The sequence below is a fragment of the Myotis daubentonii genome, chromosome 8, assembly GCF_963259705.1.
Source record: "Myotis daubentonii chromosome 8, mMyoDau2.1, whole genome shotgun sequence".
Lineage (NCBI taxonomy): Eukaryota > Metazoa > Chordata > Mammalia > Chiroptera > Vespertilionidae > Myotis > Myotis daubentonii.
In genome coordinates, this window is record NC_081847.1 from 34110287 (window position 1) to 34135517 (window position 25231).

Sequence of the window (25231 nt, forward strand, 5' to 3'; positions counted from 1 at the left end):
TCACACCGAGAGGCATTGCTGTGGGGTCGTGGGCAGCCTCGTGCAGGTGCCCTCTCTCCAGCCTCAGGCAGCCGCTTCTCTTAAGTGGGTGAGACTGCAGGGGCATCTCTTGGAAGGGCAGAGCCCTGGACCAACAGGGTGCCTGGCCAGGGACGTCACAGGCCCTTTTCCAACACCTTTGAAATGCCCAGAACCAGAACCCCCTGAAGTGTCCCCAGGGCCAGTTTTGGGGACCACCTGCTCAACTTCACATCTGCTCTGGAGCCCCTCCCAGCTCCCTGTCCTCTCCCTGCAGATCTCAGCAGGACATCAAGGCGCCTGGGGTCAGCCATTCTGTCCCTCCCGGCCCCCACCCCCTTCTAGGCGCCTTTCTTCTCCTTCTAGGTATTTGGCACCAATGTAATGGTGACAGTGGCCAGGTCCTTTGAAGCACCAATAAAATGTAAGTGACCACCCCCACATGGGGAGCCCCTTTGCCCCCACCCGAGTGACCCTTCCCCCTGGGGTCCCTGTTCTGGTCATTCCTGTCTGTTAGCTCTCCCCACACACCTGGTCTTCCTCCAAGCTCTCCTGCGTCTCCAGCCTCCTTTCCTTGTCGTCATTGGTTCATCTGGCCGTGTTCACACCCAGCCACCTGCCCAAACCCTGGCCTCTAGGCACTTGCTCACAGTGCAGTGTGCTGTGGGGTGGGCTGGAGTGGAAGCCAGCATAGAGAGGGGTCTCACGCACCTGTGGCGGGCACGCAGGGGCACTCCAGAGACCTGCAGCTCCTCACTGACCCCTTTAATGCCAGCAGTTGGGCACCATCTCCCATGTGTCTCACACTGCCTGGTCGTGTTCTTCCTGTATCCATCATTTATAAATATTAGAAAATCCAGCTACAAGCATCATTAAACAATGTGGACATTTTGTTAATGCTCACTATAGCAAGCCCAGTGGGAGAGCGCCTCGGGGTTGGGTTAATGACCCCGGTGGAGTCGCCAAGAGCCAGGTGACTTCAGTCCTCCCTCCCCACCGTTCTCAGCATGCCCGCCTGTCCCTTAAGCTCATCCCTTCATGGTCCCAAGGAGGCTGCCACAGTTCCCAGTGTGGATCCCCCACACAGCCATGTGCAGAGGCAGAAAGGGGGAATTTTGTCTCTCCTTCATCAAAGAGGAATGTTTTCCCCAAATCGGCCCTGCAGCTTCCCTTATATTTCACTGGCCAGAATTGGGTCACAGGCCCAAATCCAAACCAGTCATCAGCAAGGGGGATAAGAGAAAGCATGGTTAGCTTAGAGTTTAAGCCTTAGACTGCTCAAGAGTCACCTCCGGGGTCAGGAGACCCACACTGGGGGCTGCGCCAGGCATGACAGCAGGTGCAGGGGAGGGTGCCGCTGGGAAGGCACGAACAGTGAGGGCTCCATGGAAGCATTGGCTCCGCAGTCAGGGTGAAGCCGGCCTCAGAGAGTCAATTAAGAGCTGTCTTTCCCACAGTCATTCTCCACTACTGCAGACAGGACATCTCCATGAGCCAGAGCAGGAAGCATGGCCACACACTGCTCCTCAATGCCCTGGTCCCAGCTCAGGGACCCGAGGAAAACCAGTATCTCCCAGCTTTAACTTGAGTAAATGTATGCAGCCTGCCCTGGCCCCTGAGCCAGGCACTCCTGCTGGGGAGATGGAGGGTCAGGGGGACAGGCCACTGCTCTCCTGGAGGTATTTTAGTTAGCAGCCTTCCAGAACCAAGGGTGTCCAGTGGGGACGTTCCCCAGAGAAGCTCCCCACATGCTTTGATGGATGAACCAGCCAAAGTGTCGGGAAAGGATTTCCTGCATCATGAAGGAGGAATGTGCCTTTACCAGGCATGCAGGGGCAGTGTGGGCATTTGCAAGGTTGGTGAGCACAGCTTCAGCGAAGGGCTGGAGACAGGAACTGCATGGAGGGCCCTGGGAGCGAGTGTGATGTGTTAGGGGAGCAGCAGGAAAGAGGCCAGATTTGGGGAAGGCAAGGATATCATGCCAGGGACTTGGACACTGCTCAGTAGGGGAAATATGACAGTTGAGCGGGGGTACGGCTATCCTGTTTGGTCTCTGGTGCTTAGAGTCTGGTTTTCTGGCTGGGGACGGCCGGCTCCTCCTCTGCTGGGAGTGGCGCTCAGAGGCAGTATCGCAGAGGGTTGCCTGCACATATGCTGAAGTCAGGCTGCCTGGACTTGAATCCCAGATCTGACGGATGCTCGCTGTGAGACCTTAGGGAAGAGACTGCCCCTTTGTGGGCCCTGGTTTCCACATCTGCCACTCAGAATTGGATGGTACCAGGACTGAGATTGAATGGGGAGATCTGTACATCATCATAACTGCGTTCAAAGCAGGACGAAGTCCGCAGGGAGGGAAGGGCGTCTGTACGTTTATCAGGGGAGCACAAGCTTACCCACAACCCCCAGCGTGCCTCTGCCTATGGATCATTGCCCAGAGCTGGGTCACTTGACCTCCCGGCCCCCACCCCCGCCTCCCTCAGCAGCAAGGGAAGTCGGGAATTCAAGGACCAGGATTGTCCTGATCATCTTGGCCTTACAGCACACACTTGATCCATCACCTGGAAAGGTTGCCCCACCCAAAGTCAGGACTGGGTTAGTAAAGAAGGCATGAGGTAGCAGTTAACAATGTGCCAATCATCTAATTCTCTCCACAACCCTATGGACTCAGTTCTGTTGTCACGCCCATTTCACAGGTGAGGAAACTAAGGCAGAGAGCCGTTAGGTAACCTGTGCAAAGTCACACATCAGAGCCAGGATTCTGACCCTGAAGCTCACGCCTAACTGCTCTGCTCTCAAGGCCTGAGGATAAAATCCAGTTACAGCCGCCTCTAGCCATAGCTGGACATGGGGGGAGGGGGCGTGTCTCAGTCTGTTTATCCAGAGAAGCCCGCAGAGGGATTTCTGAGTGAGGCTTTCAGCAAAGAGTGTGTGGGCGTGTGACCTTTTCTCCCTCAGCAGATGCCGTAGAGCCTAGAGCCCAGGTTCCCCTGCTTTAGAACAAAAACCCCACTGCCCCTGCCCGGTCGCAGTGAGACGGAAAGCCTGTCACATCTCAGCACTGCGTGGGCTCTTTTATCTGCTTGGCCTAGGGTCAGTCCCATTTAACCAAGGGTTCCATTGCTGTGTGACTCCGTGAGGGCATTAGGCCTTTGACCAGAGGATCCTAGAGTCTTCCCTGCTCTGACCAGCTGTGGTCTCAGATAAAGACATTGCCCATCAGCCCGTCAGCATCCTCTCATCCCCACCCCCTCCGCCCCCCACCCCCAACCCAGAATGCAGGTGTGTGAGCTTCCCACAGCAGAGGTGGGCTGGGAGTCGGTGAGCTGGGCCAGCACCAACTCCTCGCCTCCCTGCCTCCCCTACAGTGGTGTTTCCCCAGGACCTGCTGGAGAGGGGCCTCGAAGCAAACAACTTCGCCATGCTGGGACTCGGTGACATCGTCATCCCAGGTGACCGGGCGGGGGGAGGGGAGGGCTCCCTGGACCGGGGAGGAACGCTGTGAAACAGGCAGCCTTCCCCAGTGGGAAAGAGGAGAAAGGTGATTCAGCTCAGGGCTTGGTGAAGGAATCCACCCCACACACATGATCGAGCACCAGGCGGGTGCCAGGCCCTGGCTGGGCACTGGAGGGACAGCAGGGCCAAGAGCGTCCTCACTGAGCTGGCTTGGTGGGCGGATGTCACTCAGGAACTACAGAAATAGGCGTGTGTGACAGACTGGAGTGCACGGAAAGGCACATTTCATGACAGTCGTGAAAGGAGCTGACCCCTCACACACCCACACATCACACTCCCCTCACCAGTGTTTGCAGGCATTACAGAGGCGCTGGGAGGGCTCCAGGCAGAACATGCCTGTGTTGCTCAATGGTTAGAGCATCAGCCCCCTCACTGAAGGGTTGAGGGTTCAATTCCTGGTCAATGGCACGAACCTGGGTTGCAGGTTCAATCCCTGGCCCTGGTCGGGGCACATGTGGGAGGCAACGGATCAACGCGTCTCTGTCACATTTATGTTTCTCTGTCTCCCTCGCCCTCTCCCTCCCCACCTCCCTTCCCTTCCACTCTAAAAATGGGGGAAATATCTTGGGTGAGGGTTAACAGCAACAAAAAAGAAAGAGACTGTGGGCAAAGCTGAGCTGCCATTCTGAGGGCAGGGGTAGCGGCTAAGGTCTGGATGTGTGTCTGCAGATCTGGGCCTGGTGACAGCCAAACGGCATACTTGTTCTCCTAGTCCCGGGGGGTTAGAAGTATCCCAGTGCTTAATACGAGAAAAGTTTGCAACAAATTAAAAGCCTATTTATTTTCCACTGCGGAGAGTAATAGCAGTGCTGGTAACCTGGGATGCACAGGTACTTCTGTGGTGATACTTTCATTTTGTGACACATCTGTCGGCGGGGCAGCGGCTTTCTCTCTCAGGCCAATGAGGGAAGTGAGGGGGCTCCCCTACTTCACACACTAGCCAGCAACAGGGCTGGGGCTGAGACCAGCTCTGTCTGACAGCAGAATCGGTGACACCGTCAGGGCTGCTGTTAAAACAGTCATTGCAGCAGTGAGACCATCACAGCAGCTGTCGTTTCTCAAGCACTGTGCTCCGTGCTTTTCATTCATTGCCTTTGCTGCTCCAGCAGCCCGATGAGATAGAAGGCGTTTTCATTTTACCAATGAAATTTTGGTTCGGGGAGTCTTGCCTATGGCTTGGGAGCAGGGGGCGGGGGGGGCGGGGGGGGGGTCTTGAACCCAGGTGTCTCCACAACGGGCAGTGCTGTGAGGCAGGGAGACGTCCCCCCCGGGACGAGGCAGCTCCCTTAGAGAACTGAGTCCGGCGCGCACTCAGCTCACGGCAGCATGGCCTTCACGGGCTCCCACACGGACTTCCCCAGTGTCCGTGCTGGCTGTAATCTGGGCGTGCGGCCCGCACGGGAGGGCCATCTCGGCGTTTCTGTGTGTGCCCACAGGTACCTGCCTTTCAGCAGTCACAGTAACGGGAGCCGATTGGACCCACAGAGCCCGGTGACAGTCAAAGAGCAGGTCGCTGGATTGTTTTGAGGACCAGATGCATTAGGAGTAGTGAAAGCTCTTGGCAAAGCTCTGACCCCGGTTCAGTTGGGGAACAGTTGCAGAACCCGGCCGCCAGGGGGCACTGAGGTCCCCACTTTGCTTACAGAAAGGCAGCGTTTGCTCTCTACCCACCAACTCCCTACTCACAGTCTACAAATGGGGACCAGCTCATTCCCTCTTTAAAGTTAAATATATGTTGTCGGTCGGTGCCTCTGATCAACAAAGAATGTTTTGGTTCCTGAGAGGTTGCTCTCAACTAAATGAGATTCAACCCTTGCCCTGTCTGAGCCCGAAGACCGGTCAGGGAGACAGACAGGCTGGTGTGGGGTGTGTTCAGCATGCAGAGGCTGGGCCGTGTGTCCTGGGACTTCAGGGTGTCTGGGATGGGTTTTAAAGTACAAATGGAAGCTCAGTGGATGGACAGAGCTCCCCATCCTCGCCTGAGTTCCCACGGAGCCTCCCGTGATCTCCTTGCTTCTCCTCTCCCTGCAGCCGGCGCAGGGCCTTTTTCTAAATATGCTTCGTTGTTCTCCCACTTGGAACTCTCCAGTGTGCTTCCTTGCTCAGCATAGAGACCCAGCTCCTCATGCCCCTGGGCCCTGCATGGCTGGTCTGTCCCCTGCATCTCCTGCTCTGGGCTGCAGCCTTACTGCTGTCCTTGACCTCTGCCACAGCCCCTGAGCCTTCTTTCCTCAGGATCTTTGCACATGTTGTCCCCTCTCCCTGGCAAATGTCACTTCCTCAAAGAACTCCACCCCCACCACCACCACCACCACCCTCCCCTGAGCCTGGGTCTCATCTTGATACACCTTCCCTGGGGCAGGACGCGCCCTCTCACTGTTCTGATCTTACATCGGCTCTGGTTCTGGGCGAGCAGAGTGTGTACCCCGTGTCCCCTGGCTGAACTCGGGTGCAGTGGTTTGCTTACCCTCCTGTTGCCTGTGGTGCCTGGTTCTAGCAGCCCTCGATGAACATTGGGCGCAGGAGCCAGTGTGGCGCAGCACGGAGCTCGAGGTGCCAGGTCCGTGTGGTCCCAGCCAAAGCCAAGTCCTGGGCCTTCTCGTGGTTCTAGGTGGCCTGATGGCAGGGAGACAGGATTTCTGCTGGCAGTTGGCGTATTGGCCACTCCCTGCGTCCCAGTGATCGCTCTGTGACGGGACACCAGGTCGGGGACCCAGTTATGTGTTAGTTCCTCCCTGGCCAAGCCAAAGGGCTCCAGCTCTGAGGTGCTGGCTTCCCCGCCACTGCCTAACCCTGGCTTCCTCCCGACAGGAATCTTCATTGCCTTGCTGCTGCGTTTTGACATCAGGTAAGCACCTTAGGACCCTAACCATCCAGCTCCGTGAGTGAGGGGCCTTCCCCTAGCGGGGTTCTCCACTGCCTTCCAGGAGCCCAGAGACGGGACCTCAGGGGACCAGACCCTCCATCCCCCCAGCAGCTGGAGCAGTTCTGATTTTATCTGCATTTTGCATTTTGAGGTTCTAAGTGTTCAAAGAACCTGTGACAAAAAAAAAAAAGTTAAGTATCACAGGCCAAAGGATTTAAACCCATAGTGCTTTCTCCTGCTGGGACTTTGGCAAGTGGCCTGACCTTTAAAGCTAAGGTTCTTCATCCTTAGGTTAGTGGTGAACAAGTTTCTGCCTCAGGATCGCAGATCTGGAGAGCGCTGAGCACAGTCTGACCTCGGGAGCTCCCAGGAAGATCTAGCTGCAGTCAGCCCTCGAGTTTCTTATCAGCCTGGGGCAGGTCGCCATGGCCCAGCTGCTCCGGCTGTCCCCACCCTCACCTTCTCAGACTTTTTCAGTCCATTGTAGGAAGGGAGCACAGGGGGAGGAAAGGGCCAGCTTGAGTCACCAGTTAAAGCACAGGGAAGGTCGCGCTTGAGTTAATACTGCCCCTGGCCAGCAGGTGGCATTCGGTCACCCAGGGGGGAGCTTGCAGTGTGTACCCTTAATTTTGAGGTGCTTTATACCCAATATTGCAAAAGCAGTAATTGTGTTAACAGTGGTCATGAGAAACTCAGTACCAGCGTCACTGAAATCCAGTTTGCATGCGAAACTTAACCTTCCCCACTCGCATACATCTGGCTGTTTGTGTAGTGCCACCACAGACTTACAGCCAGCCTTTGGAAAGGGCCAGTTTGTAAGTTGGGGCACGTCTGTGTCAGCCAGCCACTCTTGGCTGTTCAGAGGTGACATAAAGAGAAACCCACAAAAGTCCCTGGACTGTTTGCTGGAGACGCACATTCAGCTGCCAGCATCCTCAGATCTCCTAGCCTGGACTTGAGGATAAGCCCAATAGAGCTGGTTCCAGAGTTTGTGTAACATTCCCAAAGGGAGTCAGTTGCTCCCCAGGCCTCCAAACAGAGTGGCTGTCAATTTACTCGCAGCTCAAGGCTTAGAAGCCGCCAAGGCAAGGAGAGAAGGGGGTCAGAAGTTCTCGTTCATTTCGCAGACGTTACCAGGCCTTGTCCCAAGTGCTGGTGACATGCAGAGGTCACAAGCTGGCATTGGAAAGGAAAGTCATGTCATGGCAATGCCAGGCTGCTTGTGATTCAGCTGTTCTGAAGCTGATCTTGAATGAATCACCTCCAGGAAGCCACTGGCATTTTATCTATGCAGGCAGCATCTATTACTCACAACAGGGAACTGAATTATTATGTGCCCTGCACTTAAAATAGCTTTACAGTTTCTCTAAAAGCATGGCCCACCTGTATCAGATTCCCCTGGGTTTTTCAAAATGCTGATTCCAGGACCTTGCCCCAGACCTATTAGATCAGACTCCCTGGTCATTGGACCTAGAACTCTTGTGGTGTGTTTTTTTTTTTTTACCAGGTTTCCAGGTGATTTTTGTGCCGGCTAGAATCTTAAGCCACTGTCCTATAGCATTTGATATTCACAACCATCAGGGAGATGGATTGTGGTAGGTAGATCCCCATTTTGCAGATGAGTAGACTGAGGCTGAGAGAAGGAAAGTGGCTTGTCCAAAGACACAGTTGGAGCAGTTCCAGCGTGTGTGCCCACTTCTGGACTGTCCTAGCCCAGAGCTCTCAGCCACCCCAACGCCTCCAGGGTCTTCCCAGCTCCTCTCTCAGAGGGATGCTGCATCTAACACTCCCTCCTTCCGTCCTTTCCCGAAGCTTGAAGAAGAACACCCACACCTACTTCTACACCAGCTTTGCGGCCTATATCTTCGGCCTGGGCCTTACCATCTTCATCATGCACATCTTTAAGCACGCCCAGGTGAGCAGGGCTGCCCTCAGTGTATCGGGAATGCTTCACGCAGGTAACAGGGCCGTCATAGGGGGTACTTGTCGTATACAGAGGTGGGCGGTAGCCATTGCTGTCAGAGCAAGCGTGTCTGATTCTCCACCTTTCACTCGTGGTTCTTGCCTCTGCTTCAGGCAGCACACACATTGGTGGTCAGGAGGAGGAAAAACCTGTTTGCCTTCATCAGAAGGGCAACACCTTCCCCAGAACCTTCCCAGAAGACTTGCCCACATCTCATGGACCAGATCCATGTCACGTGGCCCCAGCTGCAGGGAGTCTGAGAGTGGGTGTGACTCAGCCTCAGTAGCAGGGAGACAGAAGAATGGGGTTGGGGTGCATGTTGGGTGTGTCAGCCCAGTGCCCGCCCTGCCAGATGAGTGATAGGGTATTGGGGGTCCCCTCCCTCACTCCCCAAGCTGGCCAGGCTCTGCCTCTTTGTCCCACCAAAATGGGTACTGAGTTGCCACAGAGTGAACCAGGGTGGGGTGGGAGCTGGAGCCATTGTCAGTGTGCCCTGAAGAGGGGGAGACAATGCAAGCAGACAGAATTGCTCTTTACTGGAAACGGAGCACTTCTGTGTGCCCGGCTCTTCTCGGCACTGCCCGAGGTTCATTGTGAACAGACGAAACGAGTTCAGGTGCCAGACGGCAAGTATGTGGGGGAGCTGAGATTCAAACCTGTGTCACGGGGACACCAAGCCCAGGCTCAGCCCCAGGCTCTGGGAAGGGCAGTGTGGAAAGGAGCTAAGGGAGCCCTGATGGAGGTCTAGAACCCACCCTCTGTGGTTGTGGGACGCCGGCAGGTTGCTGAACTTATTCTTGATTTTCCTCATAGGTGGATAAAAACAAAACGGGGGTAAATAGTAGTAGCCGCCTTGGAGTTGCTTGAAGTTAAATGAGTTAATATGAGTAACGTGCTCAGAATCCTGCCTGGCCCACATTGTACTAGCTGTCATTGCTGTTCCCCGCCTCCCTGGCCCTCCTGGGCACCAGCCAGGAACTTTGTTGAGCAGTTACTCTGTGCCAGGCACTCTAAACCCTTTCGCTCATTCACTTGTTTAACTGTTACAGTATTTAGTATCTACAGTGTGCGTGAAGTAGATACTAGTATTGTTATACAGAAGGGCCACGGCCCTCTACCCCGTAGGTGAAGAAACCCAGACCCAGTGCAGAGCCATCTCTCATCTCTTCTGCTCTAAACAGCCTCGGGTCAGTCAAGCTGAGAGTGACCTACTCTTGGCAAGGAGGCTGCAGAGAGTGATTGAACCTGGATTGGGGAAGGAGCTTGGGTGTCTCTTCTGCTCTCAGACCTTAGATTCCAAGCCCAGAGCCATTCCGCCGGCGGCCACCAGGTGGCAGGCTTGCCTTCTGCCTTGGCTAGAGGATTCCATTGGGAGCTCTCACACAGCTGAGCAGAGGCAGGAGACGTGTTCTTCTCTTTGTGGGGGACACTGTAGCCCAGACAGAAAAGACGACTTTCCTGGGTCACACAGCAAGTCAAGCTGGGCCCCAGCTGGAACCCTGGACTTTTGTCCCCTAGGCCCAGGCCTGTACTACTCCCCAGCAGCAGCCCAGCCGTTCTCCCCAGTCATCCATGTGGGCATCGCCCTAAAAATCTTGAGAAAGGGATCCAGGACATAAGGGGCCTGTTCTGTGAGTCTCTCTCTCTCTCTCCCAGACACAGGCAGTCCCAATGCCAGCGGTCCCCTAGGTAGGGGTGTCCTCTGCCTATGCCGTCTTCAACCCACTGAACCGCTACCAAAAAGCCACACTAAGCCATGGGTCTAGGCGCCTTCTAGAAAGGCCCTTGGAGATGATCGGTGACCTCATTGTACAGAGAGAGGGGTGTGGTTTAGCTGTGGTCACATAGCAAAGCCAAGATGGATGAAAAGCCAGGAGTCCTAACCCCTGCTCACCGCCCTGAGCTGCTTGTACATCTAGCCTCTTCAGCACTGACTATTTGGAGAGGTTCCCTGGTGCCTTGAGAGGAAAGGAAATAGTAGGCTTGTTCTCCTGATAATCTCGAACTCCCTGCCTCCCAAAGGAGCCACTCCCGTCGGCTCTGAGTCCTGCTTTAGCTGCCTCACACGTTCTGGCGTAGACCTTTGTCATTGTGATTTCTATTGCTCTTGGCCCAAAGCCTAGCTCATAGCAGAGACCTGCTACAGTGGGAGAAGCTCAGCTTCCCAGGTTCAAATCCAAGCTCACCCTCTCATAGACACCTGTGTTAACTTGGGCAAGTCATTGCTTCCGTCTGAACCTCAGTAGCATCGTCTATAAAACTCAGATCCTAATATTTATGGTGTTATTAGATTCAAGGATAATGTAATTGTGAAGTGTGTGTGGTTCGCAGCCCACCCATGAAGGTTGCCAAAAAATGGTCTGAAGGTCAGACTCCCAAGGCTGTGGAGCCCTGTTCTCTGGTGAGGGGCCGGCTTGGTTTTAGAAAGGATGTTCCCTCACCCAGTCATCTCCCAGCACCTCCTAACTGTGAGCATCCAGGAAGACACCATTTGCTTAGTACTTGCCAGGGCCTCTTCTGGGTGCCAGCAATCCAGCCATGAGCAGGCAGCTGTGGAGACTCCAGGGGCCCCTGAGAGTGTCCAACAGGAGGACCTGACCATGCGAGGGAAGGCTTCCCCGTGGAGGTAACAGCTGAGCTGAGCACTGAAGGAGAGATCTAGGCAAAGGGGGAAGAGCAGCAGCTATACACACAGAGGTCCTGAGGCTGGAGGTGATGGTGAGGACTGGAATGAGGCCAGTGTGGCCGGAGTGGGACAGGGCAGGCGAAGGTGGAGAAGGAAGAAGGGAGCATAGCGGGCCATGGGGAGTTGAACAGTAGAATGACATCCAACTTTCAGATGCTGCAGGGGAAAGAATGGCTTGAGTGTCTAGTATGCCCAATACTCAGTCCCCGTTTACTATTTAGACCTCTGAGGCCTCGACTGTCCCCCCCCCTCCTCCCAAAGCATCAGCCTTCTATGCCCAGGCGGACACTCACAGGGGATGAGGAGATGGGCTGGGAGGCCTGAGTTCAGTGTGCACAGTAGGTGTTCCATGAACAAGGGCTCTTAGAATAATTGTCATCTTCCAACCCAGGTTCCCCTGGAGTCTCAGTACAGGCCACAGCAAGTGCTCGCCCACAGCAGCTGTGTCACCGTCATCATCTTGTTACTGAAGCAGCGTCTCCTGGAGCATGTGCCCAAAATGCAAACCCCTAGGCCCTGGCCAGCGGCTCGGGTGGTTGGGACGTTGTCCCTGTACTCAAGGGTTGCGGGTTCGATTCCTAGTCAGGGTGCATCCGGGAGGCAACCAAGCAATGTTTTTCTCTCACATCGATCTTTCTCTCCCTCTCCTTTCTTCTCTCTCTAAAATCAATAAAAACATATCCTCAAGTGAGGATTTAATTATACATTTTTTAAAATATATTTTATTGATTTTTTACAGAGAGGAAGGGAGAGGAATAGAGAGTTAGAAACATCGATGAAAGAGAAACAGCAATCAGCTGCCTCCTGCACACCCCCTACTGGGGATGTGCCCGCAACCAAGGCCCATGCCCTTGACCGGAATCGAACCTGGGACCTTTCAGTCCACAGGCCGACGCTCTATCCACTGAGCCAAACTGGTTAGGGCTAATTATACATATTAAATATACTATTTGATTGTTTAATTATATTAATTAAATATTTAATTAATTTCATTAAACCTAGGGAAGGAGGGCCTCTGGAAATAGGACCAACCAAGAGGTTACATGTTTGAACTTAAAGTCCTAGGTGATTGGGATGCTGTCAGCCAGGCTCCGGGCACCCTTCGAGCCCTGCGTACTTGAGTTTCTTGCCTTCCCTCCTAGGGAGGAGCCGCCCTAGTCCAGGAGTCAGGAGCCCAGATTTAGGCCCAGACACTGACTGGCTCTGTGAACCTGGGCAGTAGCTGTCCCTGTCATGCCAAGGAAAGGGTGCGTGGCCCTGAGAAGGTATCCTGCCCAGCATTGCCTCACAGCCTATATCCTCTTGCAGCCTGCCCTCCTGTACTTGGTCCCCGCCTGCATCGGCTTTCCTGTCCTGGTGGCACTGGCTAAGGGAGAAGTGACAGAGATGTTCAGGTAAGGGGCAGGGAGCAGACGTTTGCACAGGTGCACCTGCAGGCAGCCAGTGGAGCTGTTTGTACACGTCTCCAGGGGAACATTGTTCCCACCACCAGCCCCACCCCTCGCCCTTTCCACCAGCAGGTGGGTGCCTGGCCTGTGGGCACCGCAAGAGCCTTTCTGTGGGCCGGAGCCAGGAGAGGGCAGGCCTCGGGGCTCTCCAGACAGCTCCCACAGCCAAAGGCCAGCTGCTCGTGAGAAGGGACTGGCTGGTGTAGGATTTCCCCCCCAGGCTGCCTCACTGTCAGGAGTCCTGAGTTCCCACGGACTGTGCCGTGCCACCTGTGCTGTGCCACCGTGTGACTCTGGGCATGTCCTTCCCCTCCCCGGGCCTCGGTCGTCACATAGGACTATTAGGGAGGCTGCCGTGTGGTGGCAAGTACCCCAGATTAGAAGTCAAGTGTCAGTCCCCGTTCAGCCGCCCCTGTAGCTGTCACCCACAGCTAGCTGGGTTCTCAGTCACATCTGCACACCAGCCAGGCCCATGCACAGCCCCACCCACACCCCCAGGCCTGCGTGACTCCAACAGGTGTCTGCTCCTCAGCACCACTGACCCCGCCTGCCAGGGACCCAGAAATAGCTGCCAGCTGCGATCGGAGCTGCCCACTCGGGCCTTCCACCCAGCTCCACCTGCCAGCCTCTACGTTGTCCCTCGAGCGCCTGCCAGGGCCTTCTGTGCACCTGGCTGCCTCCAAGGGAGCCTGTGACTCACCCCTCCCCCGTACCTGCCCTGCCTAGAAGCCCCAGGCTCCAGCCTGCCTGCTCTTATCTCTTGTTCTGGTAAAGTCTATGGACTCTTGAGACAAGACTGCAGGTGAACTTGGGAACAGATCAGGGTGCTTTGGGGGCAGAGGTGGGACCTGACCTCTGAGCAGAACACCTGCCCTCATCCTCTGGCTCTTGTCCAGTCTCAGCCCCCACCCACCCCTTGGGTAACCTCTCCGGTCCCAGTCCTGTTGTACCCTCATGGAGTCAAGCTCTGAACGCCCCCAGCTAGAACAGAGGGGCCCCTTCACTCATTGGACTTGATTTCCCTAAATGTTCCACACAGAGGCATCCAGCCCTCCCTTCCCAGCCCCACCCCACAGGAGGTTCTTAGATTGAGGTGGAAAAGTAGGTGGTCTCTCTCTTCTCTTTCTGTCCAACTCTCTCCCTAATTCTCCACCTTATCCTTTGTTTTACTTTTCACTTTATTGTTATGCCCCCCTTTTTTTCATTCATTCATTTACTTTCCAATAGGTAACAAAATTCCCTGACTGAGAGGGACAACACCCTCAATGCCCCAGACACCCCACAGGCCAGCTCTGTCACAGTGTGTCTACACTCAGACACCCTTGCACCTTAGAGCAAGTACGGGTACGTGTTCCTGCACAGATGGTGGCATTCTCGGAGCACCTGCATCTTGATTTTTCACCCAGCAGCAGATCTGAGAATTGTTTCCACCAGCCCGTGGACGTCTAGTATCCCCTTGTATCAGTACATTTTTCTTTTTTATTCTCCAAGTAATAGCGGCTTCTGTCCAGAGAAGCTGAACGTGCAGAGGGAGGTAAAAGAAAGACACAGTTGTGCTCGCTGCTCCTGGGAAGAGAAGGCTCTGTCCTCCGCTAGTCTTTTCCTCGCCATCTCTCTTTTCTGTCTGTCTGTCTCTCACAGCTACGAGTCCTCAGCGGAAATCCTGCCTCATACCCCGAGGCTCACCCACTTCCCCACCATCTCGGGCTCCCCAGCCAGTCTGGCCGACTCCATGCAGCAGAAGCTAGCTGGCCCTCACCGCCGGCGCCCGCAGAATCCCAGCGCCATGTAATGCCCAGCGGGTGCCCACCTGCCCGCTTCCCCCCACTGCCCCAGGGCCCAAGGTAGGGCAGACACCCCAGCCCCAGTGAGTGGGGTAGGGAGCATTGCCAGGGGCCGGAGGCTGCTCCTCCACAGCCATCAGGCAGTCCCTGCACCCAGCTGTGGGGCCAGGGACCGGGCAGCCCGAACCTCGGTGTCCTCACCGAGAACGCGGGGCTCTGGAGAGAGTGGGTGTCAACACCTCCGTCATACAGTAGTAGATACTGTTACTACTCGCTGTGCAGAATCTTGGGCAAGTCACTTTCTCCTTTCAAAGCCTCTTTCTTCATCTGTAAGTGGGCATATTCCTGCCTCAGGGGGTGATCTAGTGAGGAAATGTGGGCATTGTCCTTGGCATGAACTCAGTTGCTCAATAAGTGGAGCCCATAGTAAGAGTTAAGCCAGGGTATCCGCCTTCGAGAGTGGCGCCTTGCCACTTGCCAGTAGAGCAGCCCTCTGCCCGCTCGCACCCCTGGGGCTGAGTTCTTTGACTTCTGCCATGTGGCCTGGGAGTCAGCCATCTCCCAGAGCCGCATCCTGGCTGCCCCTTTGTTTCCCCACTGTCTCCAGCAGAAGGTTCAAGAAGCTTAAAGTTGGTTCACACAAGCCCAACCACTCCTCCATTTGCCACTGCCCTTGCCACCTCTTGGCACCACTGGGCACTGGAAAGCAGAGCTGCCTGTCTGGGAAGGGCACAGAGCGGGCGGGCCAAGCACTGGAGGAGGCTGGGCAGTGGAGAGAGGGCTGGCATTCCTCGTGAGCCCCGGGTTTTGGGGGGCTGGCGGGGCACAAGGATTCTTCTCTCCCTCACCTCTAAGTGTGTTTTTATTGTTTTGCTTTTTGTCAGTTATGAAGAGTCAAATCCTAAGGATCCAGCAGCTGTGACAGAATCCAAAGAGGGAGCGGAGGCGTCAGCATCAGAGGGGCTGGAGAAGAAAGAGAAATGATGTGCTGGTGCCTGACCCTCGAGGGCTGGGCCAGGCAGGCGGAGATGGACCAGGCAGGCGGGGCTGGGCCAGGCAGGCGCACGCAGCCAGAGGGTGCCCCAAGGAGCGCGGGGCAGCAGGGCCCTGCAGTGCCGCCTCTGTGGCCTGGTTCCCCTTCCCCTCGGCTGGCCTTCCTCTGCCCCTCCCTATCACCTGCAGGCAAAGGAAGCCCCCAGCGCCCCCTCTGCCCCAGGTGCCAGGTGGGAAAATGGGTCTGATTTTTAGATTTTTGTATCGTGAACTGACTGCCTCACATTAAAAACTCATCCCGTTGCCCACGCAGACCCCTGCGCTCCTAGCATCTTACAGTGGGTCTACTAGCTCTCTCTCCCACCCAGAAACTGACCTGTAAGCCCCTTCTTGGGGATTGGACTGATGCAAAGGGGGGGGGGGGGGCGTGCCCTGACCTCTGGGCCCCTCTGTCCCATCCCAGATGCCTACCCAGTCCTGGCTCCGAACCCCACGGATGCCATGTGGCCAGCAGAGGGGGCCCACGAGCCCTCCTTCCACTAGCCATCCGGTTTTCCTCACCACTGTCCTCGCACTAGGGGGCAGGGGCAGCAAGCAGGATAGACGGGTGCTGGACGTTTCACCTGCCACCCACCCAGCCCATCAAGGGAAGTGGAGGGTTGGCACCAGAAGGCTGACCTCGCTCAGCGAAGGGACCAGTATCTGTAAAGTGGAGAAATGGGCAGGGCCTCGTGGTCCCCAGGGAAGAGTTGTTTTTTTAATTCTTTTTAAATATATTTTTATCGATTTCAGAGAGGAAGGGAGAGGGAGAGATAGAAACATCAGTGATGAAAGAGAATCATTGATTGGCTGCCTCCTGTACGCCACACACTGGAGGCCGAGCCCACAACCTGGGCATGTGCCCCGACCAGGAATCCAACCGTGACTTCCTGGTTCATAGGTTGACGCTCAACCACTGAGCCACACCGGCCGGGCCAGAACCAGCGTCCCTGGTCCCAGGGTGGACCCGGCCTCATCTGGAGAGCAGGGCCCGGCGCTGCCCTTCCGGGGCTCTTCCCGAAATGACTCCCGCGGGGCCAGAGGAGCCTGAGTCTCGGAGCGACCCACTTCCCACAGCGATGCTGGTCACAACACAGGGCCAGAGCCGCTAGAGAAACGGGGGACTGGGCCCAGCGCCTGGGGGCATCCGGGCCCAAGAGCCGCAGCTCCCGGGCACCGGGCCTTCCATGGCCTGCAGGAAACCCCGCGGACTCTCCGCCCGCCTGGAGGGGGGTCACAGAACCTGAGAGGAGGGGGTGCCACTGGGCAGACTCGTCCTCCGAAGTGCCTGAGCGGGGGCAGCGCCTCCCCTCCGGGCCTGGTCACTGGCGGTGTGCCGGCACCTCCGGGCCGTCTCTCCAGCCTCTCTGGGCCGAGGACTCGATGGGAGAAGCCAGGGTAGGAGGTCTCGGGCTTGTCCTGGCCAGGGGGTCCCTTTCAGGGGCTTCTCGGCCCTCTCCCGACTCCAGCCGCCTCCGGAGGGAGGGAAGGCCGTGTGGTCCTGGAACAAGGCCCCTCTGAGGGCGGCGTTCGGGGCAGGCGGCCCAGGCACACAGTGCGGCTGGCGCTGCGGCCGGGCCCACAAAGGCCTCATTGAGTCACCGCCGGCCCCCGGCGGAGGCTGAGGTGGCGGTGGCGCCGGGCGCCCGCCACCTAATGACCATCCTGGCCGGGCCAGATGTTCCACAGACCTCGGCAGCGGCCGCCCCGGCCCGCCCGGCCAGCCGGCACCGCAGAGGCCACTCTAATTCCAATTAACCAGCTTCAGCTGAGCAAACAGCGGGCAGCGGTGGCCCAGCCTGGGCGGTAGGCCCGGCCCGCAGAGCCTCCGAGTCTAGACTCCAGATGTGAGCTGCCACCGCCAGAGTCCCGTGGAAAAATGGCACCCGCTGGGCACGGGGTGGGCCTGCTCCCGAGCAGCAGGGGCGGGTGTCGGGCGGGGCCCTGGGCAGGCCCGGCTCCCGCCTCACCCCAGGTGGGGGCGGGTTCTTGGGAAAAGGCTCCGGAACCCCGCGTCCTGCCCTGGTGGGTGAGGCCCCCCGCTCCGTGGCCTCGGTCTCCGCTAACTGCAGTGACGGGAGGAGTCTGCGGGGGCAGACCGCGTGTCCAGCATCGAGCTGTGTATTTCAGAAATGTTACTGTTGCGACCCTGGGAGGCAGGTGCCATCAGGGTCACGGAGACGGGAGACTGAAGCGGAGACATTGAGCGCCCAGCGGGGATGGGAACCGAGGCACCGCGACTGATGTTCGCCGGAGGTGCTGTCTGACAGGACGCTGGGCGCTGGGTTCCATTTCCGGGGGCACCTGGGAGAAGAAAGTCCAGTCTGACAGAAGGGCTGGCTGCACGGTGGGACCGGAAGGGGCTGCCCACTGCGTCCTGTTCCCGCAGCCGAGAAATGGAGGAGAGCGTCCCTCCCAGCAGGTCCCCCTTCGGGAGGTGCAGCCTGGAGCCGTCCGGCCGGCCTCAGCACCGGTGTGAGCTGGGCAGCGGGGAGCACGGGGCCAGCGCCCCGCCGGTGCCGCCGGGCGGAGTGGTGATGGGGAGACAGACTTGAAATGGGTGAACAAATGGATAATGTCAACCCCTAGGACAGAAAAGCTGCCCCGGCTCCCACAATCCTGTTTGGGGTCCCTGCGGGGCAAGGCCAGAATCCAGCTGTCCTTGCACAAGGGAGAAAACTGAGTTCCCCCAAAGGGGGCAGACCTGACCGGGGTCGCACACGGCGTGGGCGCCCGCTCTCCCAGAGCTCGGATTCGCTCCAGGTTCCAGGCTGGGCGGTGGGAGGCGGAGGCCGAGGAGGGCGGAGCGGCTGCATCCTGCCCGGGTGCGTCAGGAAGGGCCGAGCGGGAAGGAAGGCACACCCCCTCCCCCGCCGCGGCCACACCTGGGCTCCGCAGGCGGCAGGGGGGCCGGCCCGCGCCCGGCTCCAGCGAGTCTGGGCCGCCTCCCCGCGCCGCCCCGTGGGGGCCGCCAGATGGGCCGGCCGCCCGCCCAGTGGCGCAGGCAGGAAACGCGGCCCGGGCGGCCTGGAACGCGGCCGGAGGGGCGGGAGGGAGGGCGGGGCGGGGCCAGGTTTGGCCACGCCCCTTGGGGGAGGGGCCACGGCCGCTCGCAGAGACCGACCGCGTAGCCGTCTGAGCCTTGCAGTCTGGCTCTGCCTCTCGCCCTGGGTTTCCTGGCCTGCCCCCTCCCTCTCTGGGCCCCAGTTCCCCACCGGGAAAACCGGGCTGGTTATCATTCTGGGGCTTCAGAGCGGTTTTCCCCTCTGTGTCTTGGTTTTCATACCCGGGAAATGGCTCCCGCGATGAGCCGTCTCCAGCACCCAGCCGAGCGCCCAAAAGATGAGGGCACTCAACATCAGCTGAATGATTTGTTGAATGTCCCAAGGCTGGGACAGTCCTGGGGACCTGGCACACAGTAGGCACTTCATAAGTGGACACGCTCACGTTGTCTCGGGTCTACTGCTTCTCAGTGTGTGACTTCGGGCAAGTGGCTGCCCGTCTCTGAGCCTCAGTTTCCGCATCGACCTGCCGGCTGGCTGTGAGCACGGAGTGAAATAGCCATGGCGAGCACCTGTAGTGTAGGCCCTGGATAATGACACTTATGGGGAAATGTACAAGATGTGTAAAAGCTGTGAGGCCAAGAAAGATTCAAAGGAACTGGGTGTGTTGGAAAGAAATTTTTGCTGTATGTGTAATCTTTAGTATATTTTATAATCATTAAAGTTCTGAGCCAAGTGAACATAGTTTTTAAAAACAAATACAATTGAAAATAAAAATGAATCCACCTCTGGCAAAAAGAAATATTAACATATCTCCATCTAGCAAAGGAGGCATCTATCTACTAGTAAAACTCAGAGGGGCTGAAACCTGCCCAGTGTCACAAAGAGCTTGAAATGGCAAAGATGAGATCTGAATGCAAATTTGCTAGACTCCAAACCAAATATAAAGAGGAGTGAGGAGAAGTTCATCTCTCTCATTTACCCTTTTTTTAAAATATATTTTTATTGATTTCAGAGAGGAAGGGAGAGGGAGAGAGAGAGAGAATCATCAATGATGAGAAAGAATAATTGATTGGCTGCCTCCTACATGCCCCCTACTGGGGATTGAGCCTGCATCCCAGGCATGTGCCCTTGATCAGAATCAAACCCAGGACCCTTCAGTCCACAGGCTGATGCTCTATCCACTGAGCCAAACGAGCTAGGGTTCATCATTTACTCTTCATCATTGCTGCCAGGAGGGGATCCCAGTCTGAGCAGAGGGGAAAGACCAGCAGAGTGAAGAAGAGTAAGAGATGGGGAAAGGTGAGCAGACCCCACAAGGCAAAGCAAGGAACTCAGGTTTTATCCTGGAGGCAGTGGGGAGCCAAGGAAGGATTCTGACCAGTCCTTTCTAAGCATCAGAAATGGAAAAGACCAGCCTGGCCAGTGTGGCTCAGCTGGTTGCGTGTCATCCCGTGCACCAGAAGGTCACTGGTTTGATTCCTGGTCAAATGCCCAGGTTGCAAGTTTGGTCCCTGTCAGGGTGCATGTGGGAAGCAACTGATCAATGTCTCTCTCTCTCTCCCTCTCCCTTTGTCTCTCTAAAATCAGTAAAAACTTTTTCCTGTTTTTTTAAAAGGAAAGAAAGAAATGGAGAAGACCAGGAAGCCAGGCATGGGGCTCCAGGCCACTGATGGTGATGCTCTGAGTGATAAAAGGGCAAGGGCCTTGGGGGTGGAGAGCGGGCCAGCGCATGGGCCCAGGCGCCCCGCAGCAGCATGACAGGGCCACAAACACAGGCGCCCCAATTCTACTAACCGATTTCCTCTTCTTCGGAGGTTGTTTAACCCGTACCACTTACAACCTTTAAAATGTCCTGTGATCCCTCAACGGCCCTGGGTCTGCTCAGGTGCAGGAAGAAGCCTAAATTCCCAGCAGCTGTGAGCTGAAGGGAACCAGGGCGATGAGAGTGCTGGGTAGAAAACAGAACCGGATTGCCCCCACCCAGAATGGTGGTCTCAGAGCCACGGGCCCGTGATCCTGTTTGCACACATTTGTGCCTGATGCCCCCACGCAAGTGCAGTCTGCCTCATGCAACATACAGACGTCAGTGTGCGTGAGGCACCCATGCGCAAACGCAGACCTATGTGAATGTGAACTGCACAGGTGCACACCCATCCCTGCAGGGATGCGGGAGGTGTCCGATCTGTACAATGAAGAACAGCAGCCACCATTATTGAGCATTCACCATGTGCCAAGCCCTGGTTCAGGTGTTTACATGCATTGCATCCTTAATACTCACACCACTCCCCAGATGAGTGTCCATTATCCAGATGAAGGAATAAAGACACAGAGATCCACACAGCAGTCAAGAGCTTCCCAAGCTCTGGGCTCACATGAGGCCACCACCCTCTTTGTCATTTTTCATGTCATGAAATATTCATTTATAAAAACTTTAATTTTTTTAATTTTTAAATCCTTGCCTGAGAATATGTTTTTATTGATTTTAGAGAGAGAGGAAGGGCGGGGGGTGGGCAGAGAGAGAGAGAGAGAGAGAGAGACATCTGTTGCCCGCCAAAGGATCCTAGATATGTGCCCCGCCTGGGAATGGACCCCACAACTTTTGGGGCACAGGACGATGTTCCAACCAACCAACCACCTTGCCAGGGCTATAAAAACTTTTTATTATCCAGGATCTACATCTGTGCCTTGTAGAAAATTAGAATATGTGTTTAAAAAAGGGGAGGGAAATAAAACAGCAAATTCCTGCCACCCAGAGATTACTGCTGTTAACAATTTGACATCGATTTCAGATTTTTTTTATACCAACCATGTATTTTTTCATGCAAATCACATCCATGGTGCATATTATTTTTATATCGATTTTGCTTTCACAGTCAACAACCTTCCGCTTCCCATTTTGGTCAGTTGTCATCTCCTGTACTACCCAGGGAGCAGCCAAGCTCTGTCATTTTAAAGTTCACCAAACAGGAATCTGCATGAGAAGGCAGACCTCTGTGTGGCGGCGATGAGGCCCCCAGGGTCTGCCAAGGGCCTTTCCTGCCTCCCCCCTTTGCCCTGCCCTCCTCAAAGCTGTGAACGGCTGAACCCTGTGCCTGCCTGGTGCCAGCCCTGAGGGGATGGGGGAGAAGACCCAGATAAGACTGAGGCCATTGGTGCCGCATTCCAGACCCCACGTGCCTGTCCCTGGCAGGCACACACCCACCCCTGCCCCACATGGCGGCTAAGCTGGCTGCCCACCTGCTCTCGGGCCACTTGGGGTCCAGCTGGGGCCCTGAAGGGGGGGAGGGGAGCTGAAAGCACATGGACACACGTGTCACAGACGGTAGAGAAAACCCAGGGCCTCGGTTGGAAAGCCAGCTGCCAAGGTGTGGAGTTGCTGGGCGGGGCCCAGCCTCTTTCTGCTTGACCTGGGTCCTTTCTGCCTGAGAGGCTCTCTGTGCAGTTATGAGTGTGTGAGAGAGCGTGTGTTCTTGTGAGAATGTGTAAGTGCAAGTAAGCGTATGGGTAGGCGCGAGAGTCTTGAAATCTTATGTGGGAGCGTGTTGTCAGTGCGTTTCCCCCGGGCTGTGTTTGTGAACGTGTGCTCACGTTCTGAATCTGTCTTGATATGTTGAGTGTGTGTTTGTGAGAACATCTGTGAGCTAGTGCCTGCACTGCGTGTGTGTGAGTGGGAGCTCTGGCGTGGTGGTGTGTGCGTTTGGAAAGGGCTTTTGGAAAGGCTTTGCTTATACGAGCTGGTGAATGTGTGCTGTTCGACTTTCTGCCCACGTGTATGTGTGTGTGAGGCTGTGTCCCAGGTCTGGTTCTGTGGTCCATCCTCCCCTCTGCCTGGGTCACTCCCCAGTCTCGGGGTCTCCGTGGGTCTCCCTGCGTCTCTGCTCTCTGGCTGCATGGAGAAACTCCAGGTAGAGCACAGAGTTAGAGAAACAGGGTTTGAAGTTATAACGCGGCCATCCTCTCTCTGTGTGGCCTCAGCCATCGAGCTTGAAGCCTCAGTTTCTCATCTGTAAAATGGGGGAACCGAGTTACTGGTTATTGTTGTTACTCAGTTACTCTTATTCTCTTTCTGCCACCCGCCTCCTTTGTAAACACTGGCCAGTCCTTTCGCCTCCACTAAATTGATAACACCTTTGTGTTTTAAGTCTAAAACCTGTTTTCCCCCAGCTTGCTCAACAACTTCTGCAACTATTTGCTAATCACCCTGGATTTACCTGGGACATATTTTACATGAATGAAAAAGCCATTCAGTAAATAGCGCTGGGAAATGCCCCACGGAGATGGAGATGCTGGTTAGTGTGCAGGCTGGGAAAAGCTGGAACTTTAACTATTCAGGCCCAAATGTTCAGAGCAATCGGTGGGAAAGTTGCAACTGAGAGGGGAAAAAAGGGTTTTTCTTCCTTTAAAAAAAAAGTCTTTTTGTTTTCAATCTGTGTCTCTTTTGAGCCCCACAGGATGGAGATGAACTAAAATAAGAAATTAAACAAGAGGGAAAATCCCATTATCTGTTTTTTTTAAATGGGTCCCTCGGGATTCCACGGGACCCCCATCCCAGCCGCTGTGTGGTCCAGGCCTGAGAACACGGAGCCCCCCGCCCCTGCAGCCCACGCCCACCCACCGCCCAGCCCCGGCGGCAGTTTCCCAGGATTCACATGGTAATGAAGGCATCCATCTTCTCCCAGACACACACTGGGCCCTCCGACCCTCCCAGGCCAGCACACAATGGCCCCCGGAGCCTTGGCCCCACCACCTGTTGGATTTTCCCAGGGAAGGGAGGGAGGGTGGAGAAGAGCTCCCTCCTCCCAGGCCCCAGCCCCACTGGCACCCTGATCCTGGGAGTCAGACGGTTAGAGCGCCTTGTCCTGGACTCCCCGGCCATCCCCAGCCGTCTGCACCCTCCGTTTCCTCATCTGCGAGCTGGAGGTGATAGTCCTGAGTCACAGTGTGGCTGGGAGAATGCCACAGGGGACTTGGCACTGCAGGCACCTGGAGAGTGAGATGAAGGATAAGCTGTCAGTCATCACCACTGTTGTATGCTGGACCGGATAGGGTGCAGCACGTTGCATCATCGTCACAGTGCGTCCCCACCACACCCTGAGGGTGGCGCTGCTAGGACCCCATTTGCCGGAGGAGACACGGAGGCCCAAGGCACCGACTGTTTGCCAGGACTTGTGCCTGGCTGACTTCAAACTTTTACCACATGCTCTTTAACTGAGTGGTGCTGGAATTGTTTTCCTATTGGTTTATACCAGTGATGGCGAACCTATGACACGCGTGTCAGAGGTGACACGCGAACTCATCTTTTTGGTTGATTTTTCTTTTGTTAAATGGCATTTAAATATATAAAATAAATATCAAAAATATAAGCCTTTGTTTCACTATGGTTGCAAATATCAAAAAATTTCTATATGTGACACGGCACCAGAGTTAAGTTAGGGTTTTTCAAAATGCTGACAGGCTGAGCTCAAAAGGTTCGCCATCACTGGTTTATACCCTCCAGGAACCAAAATGCCCCCCTAATAAGACGTAATTCCACCGGTGATAAGTCACAGAGGCTGGGGAAGAGGCAGAGGGAGGCATTCACCACAGGTAACAGGAAAACGGATCATTGCTTCTTTATTTTTAAAAAATATATTTTTACTGACTTCAGAGAGAGGAAGGGAGAGGGAGAGAGAGCAAAGGAGAGGGAGAGAGAGAAACATCAATCGCTGCCTCCTGCACTGCCCCCTACTGGGGATCAAGCCCGAAAGCCGGGCATGTTCCTTGAGCGGAAATCGAACTGGCTCTCTGGGTGCAAGGTTCGACGCTCAACCACTGAGCAACACAGGCTGGGCAGATCGTTGCTTCTTTAAATGGAATCATGGAAATCACAGGCTCCCCCACCCCACCACTGCTGCTCCCCAGTGTATGAGTTTCCTCTCCTGCACCTGGTGCAAATCCAGCCCCCACCTTAAATATTTAAATGGAGGCTTTCTTTACGCATTTATGGGTGTAGGGATACAATTAAGGAGTATTTAAATTTTGTTTAGAGCCCTTCTGCATTTCCAAATGCTCTGTGATGAATATGCGTTGTCACTTTACACAGCTTTAATACAAGGAATATCTTTTTACAAAAAAGCAAATCCTACAGGTACATACAACAAAAAGGGGAGGGTCCACCTTCCATCTGAATCCTCTACCTGATCCCACACCCCCGCCCCCAAGGTAACCCCTTTACACCTTGCTGAGGTCCTGGGCATTTAACAAGTATGTTTTAGAGACACCTAGAACACATTATGTGACCTGAAAGAAGCCAGTCACAAAATACTGTATTTTATATGATTCCATTAATATGAAATGTCCAGAATAGGGAAGTCTATAGAGACTACTAACGGGTGTGGGCTTTCTTTGCGGGGGGGGGGGGGGGGGTTGTTGAAAATTGCGGTAATGATTGCACAACTCATTGTTTGGGTGAATGGTATATTTAAATGGGTGGATTGTATGATATATGAATTATATCTCAATATAATAAGAATCTCAAAGCTGTTAAAAAGGAAAAAAGTAAATTCTAGAAATGCTCTTGTCTCTGAGCTCCCCGCAGTGACAGGTGCTCACACCTCCAAGCCCGGGCCCTCCCCCAGGTGGCAGTGACTGTGAGCAGTCCTCAGCCCCATCATGGACCCAGGGGAGTTTCTTCCACCCCTGAAATCACACGGGGGGGGGGGAGCCCCAGGGGCATTACACTCTCCCTTAAACTTTTAAGGGTCCACACCTCTCTCCTTCTTGCTTCAATTTAATTTCACTTTTGAATACGTAAAACGTGCGCACGAAACAAAATTTAAAAATGTGCAGATATTTTGCCGAAACCGGTTTGGCTCGGTGGATAGAGCGTCGGCCTGCGGACTGAAGGGTCCCGGGTTCGATTCCGGTCGGGGGCATG

General features: G+C 55.3%; 1 protein-coding gene across 3 annotated transcripts in view; it reads left to right on the forward strand.

Annotated features, from left to right (window-relative positions):
* HM13 (histocompatibility minor 13) overlaps positions 1 to 15585 on the forward strand; it is a 38185-nt gene extending 22600 nt beyond the window's left edge. Inside the window, exons 7-13 of one of the 3 annotated variants that reach the window (XR_009454060.1) lie at positions 385 to 442; positions 3384 to 3467; positions 6343 to 6379; positions 8210 to 8312; positions 12355 to 12440; positions 14136 to 14338; positions 15163 to 15585. Coding sequence is in view for 2 of the 3 variants with exons in the window: in XM_059705829.1 (XP_059561812.1) it covers positions 385 to 442; positions 3384 to 3467; positions 6343 to 6379; positions 8210 to 8312; positions 12355 to 12440; positions 14136 to 14282; positions 15163 to 15262 (615 nt within the window). In the remaining variant the exon portion in view is untranslated. The remainder of the gene's footprint in view (positions 1 to 384; positions 443 to 3383; positions 3468 to 6342; positions 6380 to 8209; positions 8313 to 12354; positions 12441 to 14135; positions 14339 to 15162) is intronic. The other 2 variants (XM_059705829.1, XM_059705830.1) reach the window with 2 other exon arrangements.
* The last annotated feature ends 9646 nt before the right edge of the window (positions 15586 to 25231 follow it).